Source organism: Syngnathus leptorhynchus, chromosome 9, assembly GCF_054491065.1.
Source record: "Syngnathus leptorhynchus isolate UIUO chromosome 9, UIUO_Slep, whole genome shotgun sequence".
Classification (NCBI taxonomy): domain Eukaryota; kingdom Metazoa; phylum Chordata; class Actinopteri; order Syngnathiformes; family Syngnathidae; genus Syngnathus; species Syngnathus leptorhynchus.
In genome coordinates, this window is record NC_141203.1 from 7,774,165 (window position 1) to 7,801,535 (window position 27,371).

The 27,371-nt window shown below is 41.8% G+C and overlaps 1 protein-coding gene across 1 annotated transcript in view; it reads right to left on the reverse strand.

Moving 5' to 3' along the window:
- Positions 1–21,693, reverse strand: part of anos1 (anosmin 1) — a 45,215-nt gene extending 23,522 nt beyond the window's left edge. The window contains exons 1-2 of the mRNA XM_085920148.1: positions 21,446–21,693; positions 12,160–12,207 (exon numbers count right to left, since the gene is read on the reverse strand). Coding sequence (XP_085776274.1) covers positions 12,160–12,207; positions 21,446–21,652 — 255 coding nt within the window. The 5' untranslated portion in view covers positions 21,653–21,693. The remainder of the gene's footprint in view (positions 1–12,159; positions 12,208–21,445) is intronic.
- Positions 21,694–27,371: the final 5,678 nt, after the last annotated feature.

A 27,371-nucleotide genomic window follows, 5' to 3' on the forward strand; every position in this document is an offset into this window, starting at 1 on the left:
ATAAGCAGAAATAATGGTTAACAGAGTAATCCAGGAAAATGTTTTATACATTTTAACACAAATTAAACCGTATCGGATTATTCGATTAATCGATGAAATCATCGATAAAAGAATTGATTCTAAGAATTATAACAGCCCTAACCAGATGACTTTCCATAGCCGCACACTAATGTAGTTGGGAGTCACTTTGGATGGCAAATCACCCGCTCCTTAAGTACCATCTGTGTGAACTGCTCAGTGGAATGTGTTTAATTATCCAATGGCATTATGCGCGGACAAATTTTACCCCTAAAAAAAATTATAAGAAAGAAACACTGTGTCTGAGAAGTAATCAGGCTCTGGGAGTTGTTTCTGTGCTCTTCAGCAGTTAAGTCTTGACAAAAGCATGTGTGTTGTTGTGTGGCTAATTTCCCTTTTGTCCTCTTATCTGCCTCTCCCCACCAGTGACACACTCTGCATGGTTAAGTAGGAACTTCCATAGTCGGCTTTCAATCCCCATTTCACGCTGTAATAAAATGTTGTGGTGGTGGTTAAGAGGGCAAGGGAGGGGGGAGGGGGTGATGAGAGAGTGAGATTGAATGGCCACTGACGTCACAGCCCATCTTCGCTTTGAGGCCAACTGAAAGGGGGACTAGGAGGGAGGGGAGAGAAAAAAAATCGGGGTGCGTTAATTGTGCAAGGAACTCACACGTGAGACAAAAATCTCAACTGAGTTAGGCCGTTTCACACTCCCATTGCTCACCTCCCATCTATTGACCCATCTAGGAGTCGGTGGCACACGGATATTTTCTTCACTCACTTTTCACTCTATTTCTCTTTCATTTGGCTGTCGCCGAGACACTACATCCCTCATTCCCCCCATTTAATCACCCTCTCAGGCCACGTCCGCTCTAATCCAGTTTTGAAACTCATCTTTCTTTCCCGGTTTCATCCTTCCATCTGCATTAAGCTCGTGTCGAGCAAACGAATGTTTCCAAGCGTCTCTCCAGAAAACGATACTTTTGACAACCGCAGGCTCGTGTTGCTTTTGCGGGTACATTTTCTATCATGTGATATATCTTTCAGAGCCACAGCCAAAGTTTTTTCCTTTGCCAGCTGCAGTATCTTTTTTTTTTTTTTGACCCTATGGCAAGTCACACTTGCAAAGGATATGTTACACACATGTTCTGGTGTCACTCACTGAAAGACGTTGTTCACAGCCAATGGAAAATCTTTGCGACTGATGACATATTTTGCAGCATTGTGTTACCATTTTGGCAGTTGTCGGGAGTACAACCAATTATGCAGCGATTATATTTTGCCTTTGTTAGCATTTTCCCCCCCTAAATAAACGTTTGCTTTGTTATAACAATACAAGCAAAATAATCATCCCAATTTGCGACAGGCAGATTGAACGAATGTTAAAACTAATTAGCGGAGGAATTCGTTATGTTTTAGCGGTGCAGCTGCAATCTCAGCATGCCAGTCACTTGTTCCATTTCTCGCTGAGAAGACACACTCAGCGGTTTGACTGTTTCTCTTTCAAACACGACAGGCGGCACGGTGCACTTCGAACCGCCTTTACACGATTCGTTCTCCATTTCCAACGTCAGCTTCTTGGTTTTATTTTTTTTACAGGTCAAAACACCCTGACCGGATCGAAAAGTATCGAGCGGCAAGTGTTCCTCAAGACGTGAATGAGTGCAAAAGGGCTAGCGGTGTTCCCGTGATGTCCCTCTGGAGTCCCGTAAAGTTTCAAAGGAGCGTTATAGGAGAGCGAGTAAATCAGCGAGGCGATATCGCCGCGTTAGAACGTCTAGACATCATTTCCTCCGCCTTACGTGATGTTCAAGGTCCACGAGATAGCAGCACTTTCCCGTCTGCGCAGGTGTGCGTGAAGGATTACGTAGGCTAAAAATGATTAACAGACTTGAGATGTGACTTTGCAATAGGATATTCAAAAGGAGCACTCGTTTCAAAGAGAAAATGGCTTTTCCAGCTCTGGACACTTGATTAGGTACACTCTACATCCAATATGTGTCGAAAACATTCTGCCATCCATCTATCCAATTTCGATGCTTATGCTTGTCTGGGGTGAATAACATGTCATATATTAAAAACCAAAACGTTCAGGTCCTGATCTGCAGATTGTATGGAAATGAGTCCAAAACAGATCCTTATCGTGTAGCAATATCCTGCAAGTCCCTCTGACATCTGAAAGGAGGCGTTCTTTATTGCTCAAGCAATACAAAATGTAGATAACTAGGTTTAATAAATGAATTCTCACCGAGGCCGTTTCCAATTTCCTCCTGATGACTAGCGGCAGTTACCACCAAATTGCCGAGTAAATTACGGGTGATTCGAGGAATGTTTGCAGTAAACTCTGCCGGCGTCATAACTCTACAATGTTTACACAACACGGACGTTTGGTCGAAAATGTCTAGCTCTTCAAACGGGTGTTGCTGGGCGGTGTTTTTAGGTGGTTGTAGACACGATTTGAAGCATGACTTGAATTATGCCCCAAGCACTAGGATATGTTTATCATTCTGAGGAATGAATCACCTTTTTGAAAGCCTCAACAACTTGAAAAACTTGTCAATATTTACAAACGTGTGTAACCTGGTGTATGTAAGAAAATATGGTCCCGTATAAAAGAACCCAGCTCAAAATTAAACAGGAATGTTAGTTTGAAGCGGAAATTTAGGGTGGATTCCAGGACCTATTCTTGGGAATTTGTTCAAACGAGCTTGATACATTTTTCTCTATGTTGGCTAATGTGGGCGGAGCAAGGCATCAAAGTTTGATGGTATTTCCAAGGCTTTATTATGTTCCAAGAAAACAGCACCTGGCGCAAGTTTTTAAGTGAACATATCCATCATAACAGAGCTGACAAAAAAAGTCTAAAAAAGACGCCTAACCAAAATTGAACAGAAAGTCAGCCATTTTGGGCAAACTGCATGGGTCTTACTTTGATGATTTCCAATAAGAGAATTCCCGAAATAAGCCCCAATCAGAAAGAGGTATCCTAGCTGGATGGGGGACACTCATTTCTGAAGCTTTTTTTTCCTGGGCAGTCTAAAGTTGTTGGATTATGACATTTTGAGGAGTTGAAAAGTTTCACGTTTGATATATTAGCTTCTGATTCCCATTTCACCAATTGCCAAAAAAATTTTGTGGATGTGTCTATCATAACAGTATTTACGAAAAAATCTCAAGGACTCATTCCCAGAATTAAACAGCAGGTCATCCATGTTGGTTAAATTCCAAAATTCTCACTAGGGAAGTTGAAATGATCCCCAATTGAAAGCAACAAACAAATTGATGACACGAAATTACTTGCTCTGCCAAATGTGGGCGAGCATGGCATCAAAATTTGATTGTCATCTTGAGAATTTGCCTCCGAAAAAAAAAAAGAGGCTGCGAGGGCCGGTTCGCCGCTTTAAATTTTTATTGACGTGCCAGAGAGGGCGCAGACAACAAAGAGGGCAGAAAGTGAAGTAGAGAAGAAGAGGAGGGGCAGTGACCACATGAATTATACATTCAGCCCACAATCAGAGGTGCCTGCCTTATTTATGAGCAGGAAAGCCCACACAGCTCGGCCCCACTGGCGCTTTGTCCCCCACTTAATACTTCACCGCGCTTAAGTTTCACCCACACACCTCCTGGGCGACTCCTCTTACCCCCATCTCGCGTTATCGCCAGTCGGGCGACAAGAGCTCACATCCAGTGGCCGTAACGAGAGCCCGGCTTATCACCTCTCTCTGAGCTCGGTTTACATTTCATGACAATTAGACTCAACAGGACGTATCCATCCCGTGAGGTCAGATCGATGATAAGGAGGCCGCTTGGTCTTCGGCATGGAAACGCCAAAGCCCATTGTGTCAGATCTATCCACGACACGTGATTTACGCTCTCCGAAACATTGCGATGATAGATGCATGGGAGCGAGAGATGAAAACGATCACGTGGAACACTTCTTCCGAGCCTGGGGCCATTTATTGCGACTGTCAGAAGGGCCGATAATGAACTGGCTTCATCCACGCGGAGTACCGAATAAATGCATCACTGTCACGGCAGCCGCTGAGGATTGAGCAGATGGCAAAACAAGATACACCGAATGGACATAATAGCCATTACGCCCACAGGAACTGAGCATGGGAGGAAAATAGAGCAGCTTCCACCCTTATCGCAAGACGTTTGACAAGAATTTGGCGTGCATGTAGAGCGGCCATTCATGCAGAAGATCATTTGTTCGCTTCGAGGTCACTGGTGCTAGATGACGGGGCCTGGCTTTGTTCTAGTTCAATCACGATAGGTCAGACTGTTGCGCAGATGTCCTGTAGGTGGCGCTAATGTGCATTGCAAAGTGGATGTCAATAGCCACGCAAAAGTTAATCCACGGTAAAAATCCTCCATCAATCGTCCAGATCTCCAGCTATGCTTTTCCTTTCAGATAGTTTCATGAAAATGTTCTCCAAGATAATAAAAACATATTCTTCCTAAGTGATTTGTGGTTGCCAGATGGAATGAAACTTAGTTTTTGATTGACACTGTTCAAGATAGGAATGGGCATACTAATCCGTTTACGTGATCCTGAAGGATTCTGCTCGATTGTCTTTTTTTGCTGAGACATCGCGACAAGAGTTCAGAACTGAAATAGATAGTTGTTTGCAGTTATGTCAAACCTCATTGTGACTTTTTTTGTACCCAAAATGATCTTCGTATTAGTACCTTAGACTGGGCTCGTTTATCTCATTTTGTTGTTTATATGCCTAGTACAACTCAAGGTACATTTACTTGGACAAATGTAATGATGACAACAAAATAGCTTAAACTTCAATTTAATGCCATTTTCCTCTATTTCTAGATAATAACCAAAATCACGTACATATGGTATTTGTCCTGCCCAAAATTGTCCTTTAGTGATACCAGGCATTAAAAGAAATTCAAGAAAACAAGACTTTTTCTCCATGACTGCATTTGTGCCCTGTGATGAACTGGCAATCACTCCAGAGTATAGTCTGACTTGAGCACAAAGTTAGCTGGGAGACTTGCCGACTCTCTGCGACCCTGAAAAGTATAAGCGATATACCAAATGGATGGATGGCTGGAAATTTTATTTCATACAAATGTTTATAGCGTGGGTACATTTCCAGGCAAAATGCATCATTACCCTGGAGATGTCCAGCGACAATCCCAAGTCTAGATAAATTGGATTTTTGAGTTGTGCAGAAAAACAGAGACATACAAATCATGCTGGTTAGAAAAACAACCCAGTGTGGTGTCCCCTGATGGGATAAAACAAACGAGACAAACTGTCATCCTGTCCTCCATCATCGAAAACGAAACGAGGCCCGAGGCTTCTGTCTGGGCAACAGCATGTAAGAAGGCATGGAACGCTGTTGGAAGTCGGGAGGGGTCTAATCCCACGCTGCAGACACATTCCATCACTATCTCCATTTGTTTATTCACGTCGCAGAAACACTTCGAATCCACTAATCCTACTTGTCCTCCCAAGTTGGGCTCCTGGCAGAAGTGGCAGCTCAGTTTGTCAGGATCATTGTCAGAGCGCTTCAATGCATTCCATTTGCTCAAAAGGTTGAAAGCGGTTCATTTTAAGAGCAGATAATCGAGCGTAATTTGATTTTTTTTTTTTAAACAACGAAAAGAAACACAATTAACTGAAGCCCCTTTCTAAAAATCTTTGACATTGCCAGTTTAATATCATTTCAAACATTACCCTTTAAAATAAATAGCTAGCATATCAAGAGAGCATGTATTCTACTCTAGGCACATGTGGTCAAGACTCTCCAGTAACAACCCAGGCTAAACTGGGATCCTCAGAAAGAAACAAAACTTATCTAATGAGGTCTGGTTTCAACATACTCCCCTCACACCAATAACACAAAAACTGCAAATAGGTGATTGTTAAGGATTGGTTCCACAGAAAAAAAAAAAAACTACTAACACTTTGTATTTTCTTGCAGTCGTGGATACCCTGTGGCACCACAGTGCCTCTCACATGTTAGTTTTGGTACTACATTAGATATTTGATTGTACTTGAGACTCACAATTGACGATGCCATTATGTCATCTGGAGTACACTACACATATTATAAGCAGTTGATGCCAGATTTGGTTGACTCGTCTTTTGTAGGGTTTCACATTTATTTGTAAAAAGGATGTGTACCCCAATTTTAATGTAAAGGCATAGCTGAGAATGAAGCTGAATCTTAAAGAATGTGACTTTTAAGTCATTCTGCTGCAACAATCAACCTAAAGTCAAGGGTCAAGACAGCTGTCGATGACAGAGTCTTTAACACACGCACACACTCACACACATTGTTTCCCTGATCCTTAAAGCATCCCACATCAATGTTCAGGGCTACAGCAGCTGGGATAAATCGGTGAGCTCGCATCTGCCAAGCACATCAGCTTTAAGATCCTTCCGAGCTAATCTTCCCTACGGCGAATGCGACCGTCGACGCTTCAGTGGCAAAATATCAACAAACTGAACTGTATATTTTTGTCACTGTAGCGTGCCAAAAATGGGAACCTGGACAAGGACGAGCACTGTCGCCATATGCGTCAATATTCATCATGCGAAGATGAATAAACACCCGGATGACAACGGATTGTCTGGGCAATGGGTCCAAAAGAGGATTTCACCGCAGCTTTCATTGTAATAATCCCACAACGGCATTAAATCCCTTTAGACATAGAAAATATAAGGAACGGGGTCATCTCAACGGTGTCTGTAAACACCCATGCATGTTGTTTGGCCCTCTGTTAAATAATCGATTTGACCAATGAAGAAGTCTGAACTGCAAACTGTGGTCTCATCATCGCTTTTTTTTTTTTTTTTTTTTTTTTTTTTTTGCTGTGGGGGGTTTCCACTTTCTGCCACCCACCATGTGAATAATGAGCTCTACATATAGCAGCCAATGAAGCGACCCCCTCTTTGGCCAATGAAACTTAACAACCATGTCCAGATCAGCTCCTTCCTGCTGGGACTGACCAGCCCGAGTTTACACTCCTGTGCCCACCCACCCACGCACACACACAGGCTTAAACTAACACAAATTAATCTGAGACTGGATTTGCATTGCATGTGTAAAGTACCCAATTTCGATTTAATGCCCGTATCCATTTTGTCCTGCAACTGGCAAAGTCAAAGCAGATACTGAACACAAAAACCCCAAATATAAATCAGTCTGCTTTCATGAAGGACTGAAGAATTCTAATATTTATTACTTTTGAGAGCCTGAAATCAGAAAATCGATTAATTTTGACACTTCAAGAATCCACCCACTCAGTGAATATGATGGGACACCACAGTGACAGGTGGCTCCCCGGTCCAGACAGCCCTAGGAGGTGTCGATGCCGGTAATGTGGGCCGACACGGCCAAGTGAGAGCGACGTCTGGGGCCCTGACTGGACCAAAAGGTGCTTTGAAGTGCGTTTAAGCACACACTTTATCACACCTTCGCACCGCGTTGCGGGATATACGACCGGGCCGCCAGAGATGACTTGACCACACAAATGTCTCGTAAACGGCGCTGACACACTTTCCAAGCTGCCAGGGCTGATTCCTTCTCAGTGGCTACTACGTCCCTTAGTTGAGAATAATTGAAGACTCTGCTCCTCGCAGACACTCAATAGAGAAGTTCAAGCTATTTATTTTGGCGTGAGAAGATGTGGGGGTTGGGAGGATGGTGGGCTTTGAGAGACACGTCCTGAATGAGACACAGTAGCATTCCACAGACTGTTGTTCAATATTAAGCACTTCCAAAGATGTTCTCACGGGGGTTTAGCCGGAAATTGTGCAAAAAGTTACACACTACCGAGCTCAAAATTCTATAGCCAGGAACACATGCCAGAAACATGGTGGACTAACTTCACTACAGATTTCATATTTTGCCACATTAATTTGAGCTCTTCTCAATATTTGAAATCACTTAGGGTTGGGATGTCTTTCATCAAAGATAACAAATCACCTACCATGCCACCCAAAATAATTAGATGCAAAATTAACAAAAGTCCCCAAATTATGGTGGCTCATTTAGTACTAAATTCAACATCAAAGGCTCTTGGGTGCACGTGAAAGCTTCCTATTCATAAAGTGGCATGGGAAGTTTTGGTAGAAAGTGGAACATATCCATGAAAACTGAGAGTAGACAATGTTCTCTTCTGAAGCTCACCAGCCCTCTCTCTCTGCAGACTCTTTGTAAATAAAATGCAAGGTACGGTAAAGTCATCATCCCTCAAGTCAAGGTTATAATACGAATGATGTTTTAATTCTCTTCATGGCGACACAGTATAACTCATGGAGAGGCCAGTCTCGCCGAAGAAACAGCACGCCACCTTTTTGTTATGAAAATGTCAAATAGATTCTTTATAAAGGACAAATACAGCTTTGGCCCTGACTTCCTCAGGAAAAGAGGTGGAAGCTGAATCGGACGTGTGCTTTTGAAAATATACATTACTTTGGCGCGGCATTCAGTTGCCTTGGCCAAGCGCTTTAAATTAGAAACAGCTAGAAGCTGTGTCCTTCTGCTCGTTGATTCACTTTGGCGCGACTTTAGAGACTAAAAGATTTTGAAAATGGATCTCAAAGTTGACATTTTTCAATATCGATCGCAGCCAATCAAAAGCGGGCTGTCATTACGTGCGTGCCGCTCAAGATAATTGGCTTGACAAAGCTTCTCCCGTGAGGTGTATAGTTTCTGTGACAAATTGCCAACCCAAATATGAGCGGTAGACTACACAAGATAAAAATGGCAAAATTTGTCCACGCTAACTGAGATTGAACGCTCCTGTGCAGACTGAGACTCCATTTATGGTCAGCTATTAAAAGAGGGATGGATGGACGTCGAGGCTAATATTCAACTCGCTGCCCCCGGAGACCTCCGGCTTTTCGGTCATCTCGAAGCAGTTGGGGAGACAATAGGTGATAGAACGAACTTTGTCCCCCTCGCTCAATGGACTTGTGACGGCACGATAAAAGACCCCAAATGCCAAATCGCTCCGCTTTGCAAAGAGAGCAAATTAGCATGATAATAGAAAACCGCTGCGACTCGCCGGACACCGCATGCGAGGTTGACCGTGATGACTTTGTGGAGGCGCGTGGAAACAGGAGGCTCGGGGTTCCTAAAAAGCTGAACAGATGGAGCGGGGAGGTCACTGTGTCTTTTGTCTAAATTATTAGGCAGCTTCTTCCTGACTTTTGCTTCCCTCTGTGGTGGCTGCTAGCTGGCCTGGCCTCGTGTCCCTTCCACCACCCCAGGGGAACCACCGGCCTTTGTCCCCTCTGTTTGACCGGGGGGCTCTTCATGAAGTGAAGAGGCTAATCAACGACTGCAGAGCTATTCACAGATTGCCACTGTACCGCATTTGTCACAATTGTTTGCAAACAGGCCCTCAGTGAGAACTCAAGACACTTAAGCGTGCTCCTGTTTGCTAACAAATATTGACTCCAGGCCCTGAATGAAGCCCTGGCTTGCATCCTGATGGGCCTGGGATGCAATTAAACCCATTAAAGCAACATTTGTAGAGCACTTGGTTATTTAAATGCAGTCACAAGTTACACACAAAGACGTGAAAAGCATTTGGACTGTTGCTTCGGTTTGGGCACCGTTCCGCACTTTGGATTTAGCAGCTTGAAAAAAAAAAAAAAAGGGCCCTTTCAAAAACAAAACTGCCGAATGACGAAGGAACGTCGAGTGCCAAGAGTCGATATTGGCCATGGGAGTGGAAAGCAAGGAATCGAGAGTCTTCACAGCGCCGAGGAGGTTGGCCTCCGCTGTTAACTTTAAAGTACTCAAGGGGACACAGTAGGATTTAAGAAATAAAAGGCCATTATTTGTTAAGGAGGCTGTCAGGCAACATGCTTTTCTTTGCTAAATTACCATTTTACACACCGATGAGGACATTTTATTGGTCTGCCATAACGCACTAGATAATGCAGACGATGCGTACACGATGACAGCACGTCACTGTTGTGGCAAAATTTCATTTGGGAGTCAGTGCTGGGAAGTAGCCACAGAATTGTACTTGGAAAAGCCTGAGAAAAAAAGTGATATTGAATATCTCTGGAATAATTCTTATTTATTTGAATAAATTGCAACAATAGTTCACATAACAAGAAAAATATATTTTCATAGCTTATCGGTAGTGCAGCATAAAATATGATGTAAAATTTTTAAATATTCCATCTTAAATAAAATAAAAAATAATAATAAAAAATCCCAAATCAGACTTAGTGTGGGAATTGCACCATATTGGATATAATTGACTTTTTACTCTTGAAATTTTGAATTCAAGTAGAGTATCTGAATCAGTATTTCTACTTTTACGACTTATTTTCTACTCAAGCACAGAGTGTGAGTACTTTTGCCTCCTCAGGTAATTCCAACGGTGCTTTTGCGAAGGAAGTTGCGCCGAGACATTGACTGTCGCCAGCTGTGAGGCCATGTTTAAGTAAGTATGCCCGCCACTGTGCCTTTTCCTGCATTTCCACTTAATTAGCATCATTTATTGAGTTTCTCAGCATGAATGCTCTGGAGAGACGCCAGTGAGGGTAAGAGGGAAATTTGTTTAAGGAAAATGAAATCATACAGTACACACTACAACTTTGGGTTTACCACATAGTGCGTATAATGTGACAATGCGAAATGCTCCGCTTATTTGTACAAGAATTTATTACAATTTCTTAACCCCAAGAAAATACACTGCAGTGATTTAAAAATATATGTATATATTTTGAATGAAATTAATCTTCCTTAAATACTTTTTTTTGCTTGGCAAAATGTGTGGCACATTTTTGGACTGTGTTGGGAAACTAACGTGGCTTTAAAATAGTTTAATTCAAGCATAATACAATAAATCTAGTGATGTATCCATTTTTGCATTTTGATTTTTGCACACCTCCCTATTGTTTTCTTTTACGTGCAGCAATGATGGTTTTTGCATAGGAAAGAAAAAAATATATTTGCACAAATTGGTGATGTGCAATTATGTCATTAAATCTAAAAGCGTTTTTGCAAAATTATGAAACTGACACTTTTTGTTCAACAAAATAAACACATCAAATACATTTTAAAGCAAAGCAAGCACATTTTTTGACACTTGCATGATGTTTCAATGTTACTTCACAATAAAGGTTTTATGATGGTGACACTTTCATAATTGTCAGTGGGAATACTGTATTGCAAGCAGGCAACGTAGTGTGCTAGTGATCAGCATGTCTGCCTCGCAGTCGAAAGGATCTGAGCTTGACTCCTGGCTCAGAAAGTGTGTGTTTCCCCCAGGGTATTCTGGATTTAATCCCACATCCCAAAACCATGCATGTTCATTGCCAGCTCTAAATTGTTCATAGGTGTGAATGTCAGTCTGAATAGTTGTTTTTGTGCGCTGTGATTGGTTGCCCTCCCGCTCCCCTAATGAAGACAAGCCGGAAAGAAAATGGATGGTTGGCTACGACATTCATGTAACAAGGGTGTTCTGTTCTCACCGCATATATTTTACACATGCCCCTTAGCTGACATGAATTTGTATAGACATTCATTTATAGTGTAAACTCTGCTCAGCCAAGGCGTTTTATTTTGAATCTAGGCGGGCCAAACAAAATTCAATTCTGCTTTCACGCTGTGTGAGGAGATGAGCGGCTCTGACAGCTCTAGTGGGCATTGTTCACGTTTCATAAGTTGGACCACGCTGTGTAGCGTTCTTAGTATTCTCGCTCAAAATGTCTCCGAGGGCCCTGTCAACAGATCCAGACGGGCCCTGTCAGCGCCATCTTTTCAGGCGAGCTGTCAACAGCAGCTTTATATCAGACTTCTTCGCGAACGAGGGCAAGAAACATAAACAAGCCCTGGTGGTGGTGGGGGGGGGGGGGGGGGGGTCGGGGGAGCTGTGTGGAGGGGCCAGGCAGGACAATGCATTCTTATCCACATTGTCAAATAACAAGAATCCAAAAAACTCAACATGAAATATTTGGAATCATTTGAAGTCTGGATGGTGAAGATTTTTTTGGTTTAGCGTCAAAATATCTGCGAGCGATTCCTGCAGGCGTGACTAAACTAGTCCTGCCGTGACTCCTGCACTTTATGTCGTATTATCCCCTCCAAGATAATGAGGCACGCACGCGTCGCGTTCATGACAGGAGTGAAACCACATTACCTTGGAGCACTGCTTGTGATTCTGGCACCACACCAAGGATCCGTTGTTCTGTGGAGAAAAGTAGCACCTGTCATCACACCGCATGGACTTATTAAAAGATTAAAATGCACTCACAATATTGCTGTCATAATTAACACATTCTTTAGGGCGCGGGCGCCCAAATAGTGGGTCGGGGCACAGAAGGATTCTGTTTTAAGTTTCAAGTCTTGAACATCAGAGAGTCACCCGATTCTTTTTTTTATGAGATCAGTATACCGACAGATGAATAGATAGATAACTTTGAACTGAAAAATGTTTTCCTATGAATTTGCAAGGAGGCGACCAACTTCTGGCCATCTCTGTGAACTGAAGTATATAATTCTTCTGCAATAGTGGTACCTCTCACTCACGAGTGTACTGATTTATGAGTTATTCCAAATACAAACCATCACTCTGATGATTTTTTTAACTTGAGTTGTGATTCAGGTTCAATCATCAAACGGTGGCAGGAAACAACAAGCAGCCTGTACTACTTGCAGCAGCAAGTAGACAGACAATGTAGCAATACTCACGAGCACATATTCTTTATCCTCTGTAAAAAAAAAAGACAGCAGCTTACAGAGTCCCTCAATTGTGCAAGTTTTTCTTTATTATGAATGTATTATACTCTGTCAGTTTTTTGTTATGGGTGTGGTCACAGCACAGATAGAATTAAAGTCGAAATAAATAAATCACTTTTAAAAAGTATGTGCTGTTTATCTGTACTGACTCTTAGAAATGTATTGCTCCATTTTGTTTCTACTGTCACCAGATTTTTTTTTTATAACAAAGAATAAGAACAAAAAAACGAAGACGACTGAAGACATGTAATTAAAGCCATGCCGCGCTTTAAGCCAAAGCCTTTTGTGATCAACTCCCATGCGGCACACACACACACACACACACACAGAAGAAGTGCTTTAAGTGTGTGTAACTCAAGCAGAAAAGTGGGGTCAGCACTCCAGTTCCCCGCAGGGCCAGCCTCTGGTCAGTTTCAGCCCAACGCAGCGACCTCGGCTCCTCTTACGAGCCGTTTGATCTCTCAACAGACGTCCCCGAGGTCACCGAGGCGGGAACTGATGTCAGTGTGCCTGCGAGGGCTGCAGATACCGACCATTTCCCCCTAATTGCGCTGGAAGTGCCACCTTGCGTTCGCGAGGGTGGGGTGGGGGGGCAACATTTGTACTCAGTCTTGCGCTGGGTGTTGTAAATATGTGGAGAGCAGCGGGTCATTTCCTGACTTCTATCACTGTGAGGAATGAGGCTGTCACTCTGGGCCCGGCTTAATTGCGTTTGCGTGGTGAGCGCTAAAGAGGCTTCAGATGGAGTGGGCAGCCGATGCACATGAAAGAGAAGAAAATAACGAGAGGGACGGAAACAAAACATGTTTTTGGCCTCGCCGGGTGGTAAACAGGCGCCGTAAGAGGATTTGCGGATGCATACGTTGAATTGATATTAGCGCAAAGCAGATTGAGAGCAGCTAGGGTTTTAGGTCACGCTTGTGTCTCACGATACAAAACTGTCAGGTTTCTTCCGTGAAAAAAAAAAATCATGGCATGAAAGTCAAGCCACACAAGAAGATGCAAAATTGTTGCTCAAGAAATAAGCATGAAGAGTCCTATTCTACTTACTGCCACAGTGAGGTGAGTCGTGTCAATCAACCCATTGAACATTTGAAGTGGACCAGCTGCCTAATCCAAATACAATATGAATAAACACAAATGACTTCCATATCAACAAATCCTTTCATGATCCATTCATTTTCTGTGGTCTTTCTCATTCCCATTTAAATCGGGTGTGTTGGAGGAATGAATTCTCATACATGCAGAAAAGTGACACTCGAGGACTGGACTTTGACACTGGTGCTCAGAAACTCAACTTCTCAACGCATTCACTACAGCAGTCCAGGTAAAAATGGAACTTTGACGTCTATAGGCGTCAATGGCAGTGAATGAGTTAATGAATTTGAATGCATCTTAAAACAAATCTAATTACAGAGGGTCCTTACTTTATATATACTGGTCCTGACATACGACGTTAGCATTGACTGCACAAGGCTGGTATGGCTGGTTACGTCACTGGCATGTGTTCTTAATGGTAATTACTTTTGTGCCTCAAGGTAATAGCTCTAAATCAGTGTGTTGACACCTCATTAAACACTTTTCATACATTAGTTTTTGTTGTCATGCGATGGTTTGATTACATGTGCAAGTCCAGGCAAGTGAGGAAATCAAAGTCAAAAAAGTCAAAGTCCGCTTTATTGTCAATTTCTCCACATGCCAAGGCACACAAATAAGTAATAATCATTCTCTTGCCACATAACACGAGGTCATTTGATCTATTGTTGAATAAAATTCAGTCGCTTTACCCTTATCTTCGTCTTATTTGATACGCCGGGAGAATAGGTCATAAAAACATGATGGAAATTTTCAAATTGAAGTCATAAAAGGACTTTCATTCCAGTTAATAGCCTGGATCGGACGTTCACTTGTGGACGTTCCGAGGCTGTGGGATTCAGCCAGACTTGAGAGGGTCGGCAGGCGCAAAGTCTGCTCAAGTTCAATGTCAAGTTCAAAGCCGTTTCCCACAATGTAATCCAGAAAGAAAAAAATCCCATGAGACCTTTGGAGGGAACTTATCATTAAAGGGTTTTAATTTGACATCCAGTGCCAGTAAGTGCCGAGCCTTTAGAGTCAAGGGTATTGGTCAAATGCCTTCAAAGGAATTTGTGATTGTATGATCATGTCTCTAGAGAATCTCTTTCATAAAAAAAAAAAGAGTGCAGATAAAAATGAAAAATGCATGAGTGAAAACGGCAAGGAAATGAAGAATCTTCCTTTCATGGGGTAAAAATGAGCACCAGCTCGGACGGGGCATGCATCAACTGCTTGTGTAATACAACATTCTGTTTGGCCAAGCGTTGATTAAAAAGTGAATTATTCCTCGCCAGTGCATCGTTCAGTTTGGTAGGGGGGGGATGATTAAATCGCTGTTGGTGCTCACTAACTTATGAGGAATGATCAATACAAGCGGTCTCAATCTGCTGTTGGTGGCAACTTGTAAATAAGACCCTGACATGTCGACTGGAGGCAAACACCTCCGCTGGTAATTTATTAAGACTGTCATGACTCTACACCACTTTCAAAATCATTCATCCATTGTTTTTTATTGTTTCTAATGACTTCCCTCATCCATCAATAAAGCAGTGACAGCACCACATCCAGGGATCCACACAGGATCTAATTTGGTTCCGTGACAGCATCCCTGAAGCAGAGAAACTCGGCAGGATGTTGACCCAGCTGTCCAGGGCTTGACCCCACCATGTCAGGGAACGACGGGGAATAATTATAGGTCGGGACTTCATCGCCCTGACTCACCATGACATTCCTCCATAGTATGAACACTACACAGCCGGGACGACTGTCAAGGACCCCAAGCGGTGAATGTTTTCCAGATATCTTCCGGTGTTATTTGGGGCGGTCAAGGAGATGGAGGTCTGGTAGTTTGTTTCTGGAGCTGGTGGACTGGTGTAAACAGCGCATTTATCACAGTGGTACACGGCAGCGCTTGTCAGCTGAGAAGTCAGAGCAGGTGGCCAGGGGCGTGTTGCATTGTCTCCACAACCGGACAAAACCTCTTTTATCTCCAGATTCTACCTTTTGAGAAACTGTTGGCTTTTGTTCCCTGCGGGTTTGAATTGAGTGACTCGGTTTACATTGGAAGGCCATTATTTGAATAGGATTTATGTTCGTAGGCGTTAGACTTCAGATTCTTTGCAGGAAGTAGAATGAGAAAAGGACTTGAAAGGAGAGCGGTGTCCAGTGTGTCCTTTGTCTTTGTTAGAGGGGTCCTCGGGCAACGCCAAAATAACACGCTTAAGGGCACATATGCTGCACCTAAATAAAGGCCCACAACTTTTAGGATTTGTGGAGCTTTGAAGTACTTGGAGGTCCATCTACCTATTATTACCCAGGATCCTTGTGTCTTCTGTCAATCAATTGGTTCTTTGGCCTTGCCAAAACTACAGACCACTTTTAATTGAAGTCAGTCATCTTCACAATGGATCAGACGGTCTTACTACTTAGCTACAACACAATCAAAACATTTCTCGGTTCTTCTAAGAAGGTTCGTAATTACTCTCATCACATTATTTTCCATCAACGTCCATGTAAAACAATATTACTCAGATTCAAACTGTTGATCTACAACTCATTCAACAAAATTAAGTCATCTGGAGTCTTAAAACAGTAACATAACAAATGTAAGTAATCTGAGAAAAACCTTTAAAAAGCAATCCAGATCCACATTGCTTAAATTGAATCAGCTTGTCCTTGAATTATACCAAGGAAGCTTCAGCCCAAATTTCCTTGGAATAGGCTCCTGATTTATTGAGCAACATCTGAGTTTTTTTAAAGATCATCATGCACACAGAACACCATCTAAGCATAATTAATCTGTCCTTGAATAAAAAAATTAAAAAAAGATACGGTACATACCAAATGAGTTTCACAAAAGCCTATGTTCAATAGTGCTGATCCAGGACATGATCAGAAGGCTTTGATATTTATTTGTCCTTGAGTCCGAACAAACATCCATTTAAATCTGTTGACAATTTATTGAGCTGAAAACAAATCCCATTTTCACAGATCACAATCAAACGTTAATCAGTTCATCCTGTGGTCCACCATACTCTTAAAAAGCTTCAGACCAAATGTCAATGAAATTCTTTCGTAACTTTTTGATCTCTAGATTTCCACACAATACGGATCCAGAAGACAATCAACCGCTATACGAAACTGTCAAGATTTCTGTCCTGAATATTAATGATAATATTAATCACCGGGCAGGGATTTGATGTTTATGAAGGTGCATAGTGAAAATTTGGAAAGAAATTTGTTGTAATCAGCACTAAGTAGAGTTTAAGTTGTCTCCAGTAAAGCTTCGCTGTCTAGTCGAGCGTTTAAATGTGACTCAGATTTACAAGCGCAAGTGCTATGCTTTAAAAATGGTTACTGGGAGGGTGGGGTGGTGGTGGTGGGAGGGGGGTTCTGAACCACATAGACCCCCATTCATCCGCTGTCTTCAGCAATGAAGACCTCCAGACATGAGACTAACCCTGGTGGAGGTCTGACTTAGACTGAAACCAATTTTATATCAAAGGCGCAAACAAGGACTAATGGTTCTTTCCGACGTGTTTTTATTTCTTTCACTTACAAAAATAAAACATTCAATTGAATGTGTCAAATTTTTATGGCTTTAACAAGCACTTGACTGGACACTCCTTGGTTTTTTTTTGTTTTGCTTTTGCTTTTCACATAAATAATCGACTACAAGGCTGACACTTTCAGAAAGCCCACTTAGCACATGCCTCCCAGCTTGCTCTCAAACATTTGGCTAATATTTACAGAATGCATGGGTGTTGCCCCACTGTCAATTATACCGGGGGTGACAGACTCCTAAATGCGGAGAGACGTGTCAATAAATCTGCTTCTCGCGACCGCTATGACATCACTAGCTCGTCTACAACGCTGGCAAGCGACGGATGAAGCGTACTCGAGACTTCGTTCTGACATTTAAAACAAAGATTCAGAGTTGACCGCATTGGGAAAAAAATTGGCATCTGCAAGTGCTAAATCCTCAGTGTCAGTCCAGTGAAGATGATTCAGAGAATGAAAAACAGATCTTTAAATTACATGTGAAATATCTCATTCAGCTAAAGCACGAGTGACACGTTCTATAGATTAACAGTGACATTAAAGAAGACAGATTGTGGTTGTTGTTTTTTTCCACAATTTAAAACAGTTCCAGTGATTATTGATAAAGAATAACGAACTGCAGAGCGATTAACTACGTGTCACACTGATTCTAATCACTTGATTTTGTGGAGCCGTTCCATTTCTTACAAATATGTATTCACTTTAGTTGGACTGGGGCAGAAATAGAAAAATACTCGTTTTTTTAGAAGGTGATAGGCAACAAATCTAGTTATGGTGTTAGTGGAGACTACAAGAGAGCAGGATATTTTCAGCCCTCTGCGTATAAATTGCAAGGTGTAACTTAACTGTATTAGCATCACAATGTTAATATATGCCAACAGCAGCCCTGTTTAGCTTCAAAAGATCACTAAGATGTATTATTATTCCGATTTGGCTTTGACATGATTGTGTTTCTGTGCCGTCATTTGACAATGCCAGATTGAGAAGCCAAGCTGCCAAGTCATAAGTCTGGTGGTTATTAAGGAAATTAGCCCAACTTGTTCCATAAAAGTGCAGCAGTGCAGAACACATGTTTAAAAATAGCCCGATAAAAGATGTACTTGTTTTTTATGTTCACAACAAATGGGAAAGCAGACTGCGCAAAGCAGACTTCTTCTGTTGGTTTAATGTGTAAAGGTGCTCCACTTCACATATCAAGTGACCCCCAAATTAAGAGCTTAGTCATTAGAGTAGCAGTCAGAGCAATTCGCGCGCCTGTTAGCGTAATGAGATCTCGTGCCGTTGGGAAGCGCATCCACCTGCAGTTTGCGCTGACTCTTGCAGCAGCGCTACATGGCAGCTTAGCACGTTTAGCGCAAATCAGGCGCGGCGTTTAGCAGGAAGGTGACCTCCCTGCAAGAAAGACGGTGGTGGCCCTCCACACGGCGACATTTGTTGGCATTTATTGGGGGGTAGAGGGCAAGTGCCATTTGTTTTTGCAGCTGACAAGACCATGAGGAACACTCAACACACACACATTTCTACATGAAAGCAATGTGCATTCATTGCATATGATCAACACTGGCCTTCTATTTTTAGAGGCGCTTGTGCTGCTTTGTTTATCCCGAGTTGCACCAGTCCAATGCACCTAACGTCTTTCAGTTTAGACTCTAAAATAACACAAAGATTTGTAGTTTGAAAACATTAAGGCTCCAACCTGTCCCAATGGCAATACAGGGTAATTCAGAGCTACTCCAGAGCAGAAGATTTGGAAAATTATAAATCAAAAAATGTCTCTATAAGCTCAAAAATGTTTAGCGCTTAGTTTCATAATTGATTAGTTGTCGATTAATCGACATCTTGTGCGATGGAAAAAGGATGTATGCCTTGAGTATTGTTTTACTGTCTATCTATTTGTGTTGCTCCATTGTTTGTGTTCCAATCTCGTTATGTTACAACAGTGACATATATGCTAATTTTGTTAGCCCATCTATGGTTTTTGCACTGTGGGTTAGCATTAGGCTAGCTAACTACTATATCTGCAGGACTGCTGCTTGTGCTGAGGGGGAAACAAATCAGCCAAAAGTCATAAAACAAATTGGTCACAAATCACTAAGGGTGGGGACGGATCGACCCAGGAACATACCTTTTTAATTACTTCCAAATCGGAAGAGGACCTGCGTCCTGGAACGACTGGCGTAGGACCAGAGAGGTTCTACGCTTGAATATTTGCAGTGCACAAGGGGGAAGTTCCTCGATCAGCTATCGAGCCAGCCGGTGGCTGATTTAATGTCGTGACTTTGCAAACCCAAGGCAGTCATTAAAAAAATAACTTGGACAACCCCACGAACAAATTCTCGATATTTCTCGCCAAGTTGCGCTTTAATAAGAAACACAGTGTCCTCTGGCTGTGCACCGCCACTTGTTTTTCTCTCTCCCTCTCCTCATTACTCGAGTGACTCCTTCACTCATCATGTATATTATCCCGCGTTTAGAACCACTGCCACTTGTCCAATTAGCGCTTTCATAGTGACATCAAGACAAAAGCCTTGACCTCTTGATTAATTAGGCCTCATTACAAATGTGCCCAGGTCCGGCGACGCTTTCCCGACAATGGCCCCGACTTGGACGGGGGCCTTGCAAATGCAAATGCATCGAGCATAAAGAAGAGGCGAGCCCGGCGGACAGACAGCTGAAGGATCAGCGGCCGCTTCTTTTCTTCGCCGTGTCCCCGGGAGAGAACAGTGAGACCGCCGGAGTGTGAAAAACAACTTGTGACACCACACACTGACTCATGCGCAGAATGCAGCTACTTTACACCGGCGTCCCTCTGCGGGAGCCGCAGACTAGTGACAGCATCCCCCCTATGAGTATACAAGACAAGGGAGTGGATGGAGGAGGCGTGGGGGCGGGGGGTTGTCTCACATCATTTAGGGAGGTGTTGACGTCAACCTTTAGTTGCTTCAAAGTCGTTTTTTCCCCTCTTGTGTTGATAGAAATAAAATAAAAAAAGCATCCATGGGATTCAGGCTAGAGAGCAGCAACTTTAAGGGTTGTTTAGTACAAACATCCTAATTTTTTTAGGGTTGTTTTGATCAAAACAATTGGGGGGGGGGAAAGGTCGAATTGGCCCAGAAAATTGTCGGTCCCTTTTTGAACCAAATTGGGTTCATTTTGACCCAACTGTTTTTAGATTTCTGCTTTATAAATTGGGTCTCGAATAGAAGTTAATTCCGTAACTTTAACAAATCATAGCGAGTAGGAAAAGCAGGTATCTCCAAATTTAGTAGCCAAAATTCACATAAAAATGCATTCAATATGTAAATTCATATGTAAATTCTATGATGATATTAAGAATCCATATGTGTACAAATGTGGGTTTTCTGCGCTGGTGTGAATGTACAAGCTTGACAAATTAAAGAGAAAAGTGACATTTTAGAAACCCTGATTCATGGCATTGTCATTCAATGAAATGCATGTCATATCAAAGATTAAACAATGTTTTATACTACTACTGCAGATGATATAATTGCATCATTTACCATCATTGGGTTTACCTGTTTGTAAATAGAAGAGAAAAAGGTTCAAGAACACCTGGAATACTTGCCACTTAAACACATTGTCCAAAAGTATGTTTAGCTTCAAAAATCAATAAGTGCAGAGAATCTCTAGACCAATGTATGTACGGCAATGCATGACATAATTTATTACGTTTTTTTTCAATTGGTTCTTGAGTGGAAAAACTTTGAGAAATTTGAAGAAAAATGATCTCTTTGATGGGCTGCCCACCAGTCGAGGGCGTACCCCGCCTCTCGCTCAAAGTCAGCTGGGATACACTCCAACTCGAGGGATGGATGGAGAGAATTTTCTTGATATCTGGATATGGAGTGAAAAGCATCCTCCAGATTTGTTTTTACAAATCCGTGACAGGTGAGTTTGTTTACGTTTAATGGGTTGTAGTCAATGCTTAAGCGGTGCAGTGCGTAAAACAAGAGTTAATGGGGGTTTGACACTTGGCGTGGACGCACATTCAATTTGCCACCCAAAAGAACAATCGCGCATGAATAGGATACCTGCGAGTGCTTGAAGAAAGCGGAGATGCGCGTGATGTGCAGGCTGAGGCATCGCGAGGCGCAGCGGGCTCGGTACACGCTGGACGCCGCCGTTGCCGTGAACGAGTCGTCTTGCCTCCTTGCGCCCACGCCGCCGCTCCGCGTGCTCGCCAGCACCGTAATCCATACGCACAGGGCAACGCACGCCCGCAGCTTCCCGAGGAACATGGTGCTCGCTGCTCCGCTGTACACGAGATGCGCTCCGCTATGCTCCACTCGCTGTGCTTGTTTTAAATCCCTCCGCGGTTCGCGCAGTACTGACGCGCAAAGCTGCAAGCCGGGAAACTAAACAGTGAAACTTCAATTTACACACTGGGGAGGAGAGGGGAGGGGATGGCAAAAGAGGGCGGGGTCGCGGGCAAGCCTGTCCGGGGATTGGTGGGCCAAGTATTGATTGACAAGCGCAAGGAGCGTCGGGCAGGTGGATTACTGGCAGCGCGCAGCGCAGACTTGGCAATACAGTGAACCCCGGCATATTCGCGGTTTGGCATACAGCAATGACAATCAAATAGAATTAGAAATTATTAAAAATGATAATTTTCTTGCTGCCGGCCTTGGCTACTTGGTCTTACACTGTCCCCCAAGAAGCCAAAGCAGGCGGCAACAGCAACAATTGGAAGTTATGACAGTCAAGTGCCCAATTCCTGGTGTAAATATGATGAGCACACTTGTCCTGTAGTTGTAAGAACAAAATAATGAGTGAGGGAGGAATTGGAGGAGTGAGAAAGGAGGAAAAACAAGATTAACATTGGAATATCAATCAAAAATTCATAATAAATCAAAACTAATATCACGTCAAACTGAATCAGGATTTTATTATGACAGCATTAGTTCTCTGGAGAGAAACAATGACTGCTGTTCTTGAGCAGTTATGTTCAGGTTTGTGTGGGACTTTTGACATTCACTCCTTAAAATGACAACTTTATTCCAATAACATTCTCTCGTGCAAAATACAACAGGAAGACAGTGTACGTGATTCTTTTTCCACTTTCCATTCCGCTGCCTTCATAAGTCCAAAATGGACAACACGTGAGACCTGCTGCCATCTACTGATGACACGCAACACACCAGAAGAAGAGCTCACAGTCTTCCCACATGGCCTTTAACTTTTCCCAACATCCCAGGGAAGCCCTCTCTTCCTCCTCCTCCTGTCGCTTTATGTGTTTTCCAATGGCGCATGGAAAACTATTAAAAAGCATCCTCCTGATTAAAATTCCTCAAGATGGACTCCCGACTTCTGGCACAGTTTCATCGCCTACGGTAAGGAGAGAGTACGTCAGAAAAGCTCGGAAAAAAATTACTGGCTAATTTATTAGGGCCCGACGGAGGGAGTGTTTATTTCGGAGGTTTATGAGACACTTTTGTCAGTAGAAAGAGAACTTCCCCGAGCAAACCGTGTTTTTCCAATATTGTTTTTATGAGCTTTTATAGGTAAAATGCACCCCTTCATGAGATGTTGGCTTTAATCGCCGTGTCCCGTATTGACTTGTTCGTGCCAGATAAACAGTATGACACGTGGCTAATCAAAATGGTTAACTCTATGCAACACAAATGTGAAATTCTCTGAAATAACTTCTACAAGTATGTTTTTTTTTTTTTAAATAAATAGTTTTTGGACATAGTAACCAGTAGGGTGGCCTGGTGAACTGATACTTAAAGTTAAAACAGTACAATACCACATCTTATTAGTATCGTTTTATTTTCAACTATGTGCAGTTGAACAAATAATGAATAGCAATGAGCGTAGCTTTATACTTTACACCTCAGGCTGTGGCCACTCTCACAGCAGCGCAACCCTCCTTCTGAATTCTGTGGATAATAAATCAGAGGGGTGGGGGATAAGAGAAATATGTCCCTGTTTTCACACATCAATGTTTTGTGACAACTTTTATGAAGCAGTTTTTATTTTTGTCGAGCAGTTGAATTAAGTCATTTTTTATTTTATTTTATTAGGAGGGTTATAAAAGACTTTTTTCAATCCCCCATTTCTGAATAAGAATTTAAATGTTTTATGTTTTTGCCATGACATCAACCCTAATGGCGACAAAATATCCAGTTTTGCATTTGAGTCAACAGTAAACAAATTATAAAATGTTTACTCCCCCCCTCCAAACATCGCTGTTCTTCCAAACACAACTGTACGGATCCCAGAAATGCCAACCTGAGACATTCTTCGTTGCTTTCCCAGGTGGTCCGAGAGAAACAGTGTAACTTTGGAGAGGGAAAGATCCCTCACTACTCTTAAAACCATTTAAACACGGAAGTGTGTGTACCTTAAAAGCAGCATGATGGCTTAATGTCTTGCCTTATTACAGCCATGTGTGCTCAGGGGGTTTATAGCACATGCTGAAGGAAACACATTGTCTGTGTGCGGTCCTCATGGTTCAGACTCTCCACGCCATGCCTCCATCGGTCGTGATGGTCTGACCTGAGCAGGGCTGATATTCCCTATTACAGACAACATCACAACACAAATACAATTAAAACCCCCAAAAATCAAACCATGTCCTTCAATGGCACTCCTGTAAGCATTTTCCATAGAATCTGTAAAGTGATTTTTTTTGTTCCGGGCTTCAGGAGTTGCCAGTGTAAAACCTTGATTAACAGTGCAGATAATCTTTTATGTAAAACACCGTTAAACGTCTTACAAGTGTAACAATACCTTGACCATGATATAACAAAAATACAGCAAAACTACTCATCCTTGAAGATGTACCAGAGCGCCCAATACTACGAAGTTAGCGTTGGGCTTTGCGCAACTCGCGTGGCATCACCATTCAGTCACTTGTTCTAACTTGTCTAGACTAGTAGCACTGTTATGGCTTGCAGCCAATTTGTTACCTCTATTTACTATCTATCTGTAGTATAGTCTATCTATCCACTCACTAGTTTTATTTTTACACTTGTGTAGATGCTGTATGACATATTTGACATATTTTAAGTGACCTTCATAACATAATACTTTGGCTGTCTTTGACCATGTGCAACTTTACTACAACCATGTCTCTAATCGCTCATCATGCACTTGCAGCAAAACAGCAGGCCAACGCTTGCTTGCAGACGACTTCAAAGACTTTTACGTCAGTGGTGGGCCAACGCACTTGATATCATCAAAATGATTACGTCTAAAGAGGCTTTTGGCTTCCAATCTTGTGAGTTATAGTAATTGTGAGAATGACGCTCGAGGCCAATCAGCCGTTGTCGACACTAAATTAAAAAGATCCACTTCTTCCATTAATGCCGCAGATAACATCTGCAATTGACAAGTTTGCACTCATGGAGCTTTCATCGCAAGCCAAGTCGGGAAAAGTCACATGCAAGACATAGTTGTGTGTGCTTGGATTCCCTTTTTATTCACTTGTAGGTCGAATAATAAAATAATTACAGGACAACCTCCTCTTAGGACTCACAGACATTTTGAGGGGAAAAAGTTCCTTGGACACCAAGGAGATATATATATATATATATATATATATATATATATATATATATATATATATATATATATATATATATATATATATATATTATATATGATTTATTTTATATATATATATATGATTTATTTTATATTATATATAATGTGGATTATATATATATATATATATATATATATATATATATATATATATTATTATTTTTTCTATCATATGGCTTCTGATGAGAAATATTAACATGTAAGATATGTGAATCAACTCATGACTTTCTCACTTTAAGATAGTTTCACAATGTCCAAATCAAAACATTGTCTGTACATGATGGCCACTATTTATAGCATAACTGATTGTTTCCTGTGTTTCTATTGTTTCCATGGGGGAAAAAAATTACAGCTACAAAAAAATCTGAGGTGGACCAGTTTCCTGTAGAAGATTGGGTTTGACCTCAGAAATTCAAAGTTATTCCTTCTTATTTATAACACAGCTCCAACCGAAAGAATCACATCATTGAACAAGCATCAGACTTGCAAATACAGCTCCATTATAAACACATAAGTGCTGATTTAGTCCATTTGCTCTCCCTCTTTAGCTCATTCATGTTTCTGAAGCTGTGCTCTGCTATCCTTTCAGGTGAACCGTGAGTGTCAGGATGTGTCCTGGAATTATCCAAATATTGTGTCTCCTTTTCACAGCTTTAGATAGGCTGTCTGCCCGCACAGCTGCTCTTTTGTCCATTCATTTTTTTTTTCAAGGATATTTGTCTTGCACATGAGGCTGGAAAAATACACTCCTCATGGACAAACTCCATTTGAGGTCAGTATGGACTTTCTCTCCTTGTCCATCTAGCATAACAATGTGGCTTTGTGAAACCATGTGGTCATTACCTGGTTTTTACAAAGAAAAACATCCGCACTTTATTGTTAAAGCTATATTGTGCCTTAAATTGACATAGTGATGGTCTACTGGCAGTTCACTATTCCACAGTAGTTATTGAGCCAAATGTTATGGCATACATTATATATGATGTGAAATATTATTGGCCGCAGGTTGGCCTTGTGGTTCACACTTACATTGACACCTATGGACAATTTAGAGTCTTCAGTGAAGCAGACATGCATACTTTTGGAATATGGGTAGAAACCAGAGGACCCAAGGAAAACATATGCAAACCGAGCAGGAAGACCTCATCTGGGATTCAAACCTGGAACCTCAGAACTGTGAGGCAGAACGGAAACGTTTCTGAAATGTCTAATTTGCTAAAGTTTTATAATTATTATGATAAAAAAAATATTAATGTGAGCACACAGATTATAGTAATAATTGTCAATGACTATGGTGATTATCAACAATGACACAATATTTTATTTTGACAGATCTCTGTTTACAGCATTCCTTGGAAACCACACCACTACGTTTTTAAAACATGGCTGTGGGCTTCTCATGTAGTCCTTGGGGGCTACCATGTCGGTGACCAATAATCTCGGAGGGGAAATCTAAATTAAAGATATATACCACACGAGGTAAGGATATTTGAATATGTGAAGTACAGTATTTAGCCGCCAGATGGCACTGTGACCACAGGGGGAAAAAATCATTAATGGTTTCTCACACAAACACGCGCATACAGGTTTTCCAGGGGATGATCCAATATTACCTCAACAATGGAAATGTTTTTTTTCTATTTTGAAGCAAACAACGCCTATGAAAAATAGAACACATTTTAATATGTGTGTGATCTGGTGCCGTTTCTTTCTTGTCTTAGCACTTTTTCCCACCAACTGTTATCCTAGGGCGTTATTTTTTTGAAAGTCCACCATTAATTTTTATAGCACTTGCGGGGTCACAGGTTAGAGCCGATCCCTGGTGATTTGGGACAAAAGATGGCGTACTCTTGCTAACCAATCACGGGGCTCAAAACATTAAGTCCTATGGCCAATTTAAAACATGGGTGTCAAACTCAAGGCCCCACGACCCAGATGTGGCCCACCAGATCATTTGATGTGGCCCATTAAGAAAATAACATGGTCTGTTCGTTATTAAAAATAAATAGAATAAGCAAATGTACAGGAAATGTTGATGTAAAAATATGACGAGATGATTATACAACTGACATATATACATTTATAATGTTTTCACAGGCGTAATGATTCACTGAGGGAAAACGTACCTTGAATGTGGATTGCAGCCAAAACGATTTTAACACCTTTCTAATTTAGTCTTGAATGAACCAGCAAGCATGTTTTTGAAATGTGGGAGGAAGCCAGTGTACCCAGAGGCCAGTGAGTTCCCCTTCAGTGACTCACAGTGAGTAATCATCAGATTCATTTTTGTGGAGGTGAATGCCATTTTTTATAACTATACGTATACGTATGTCCTCCATGTCTGTCCCTATTGGCGTAACCTTAAGGTCAGTGCAGGGTGAATATGTTTGTGTCACAATGATATGTTTG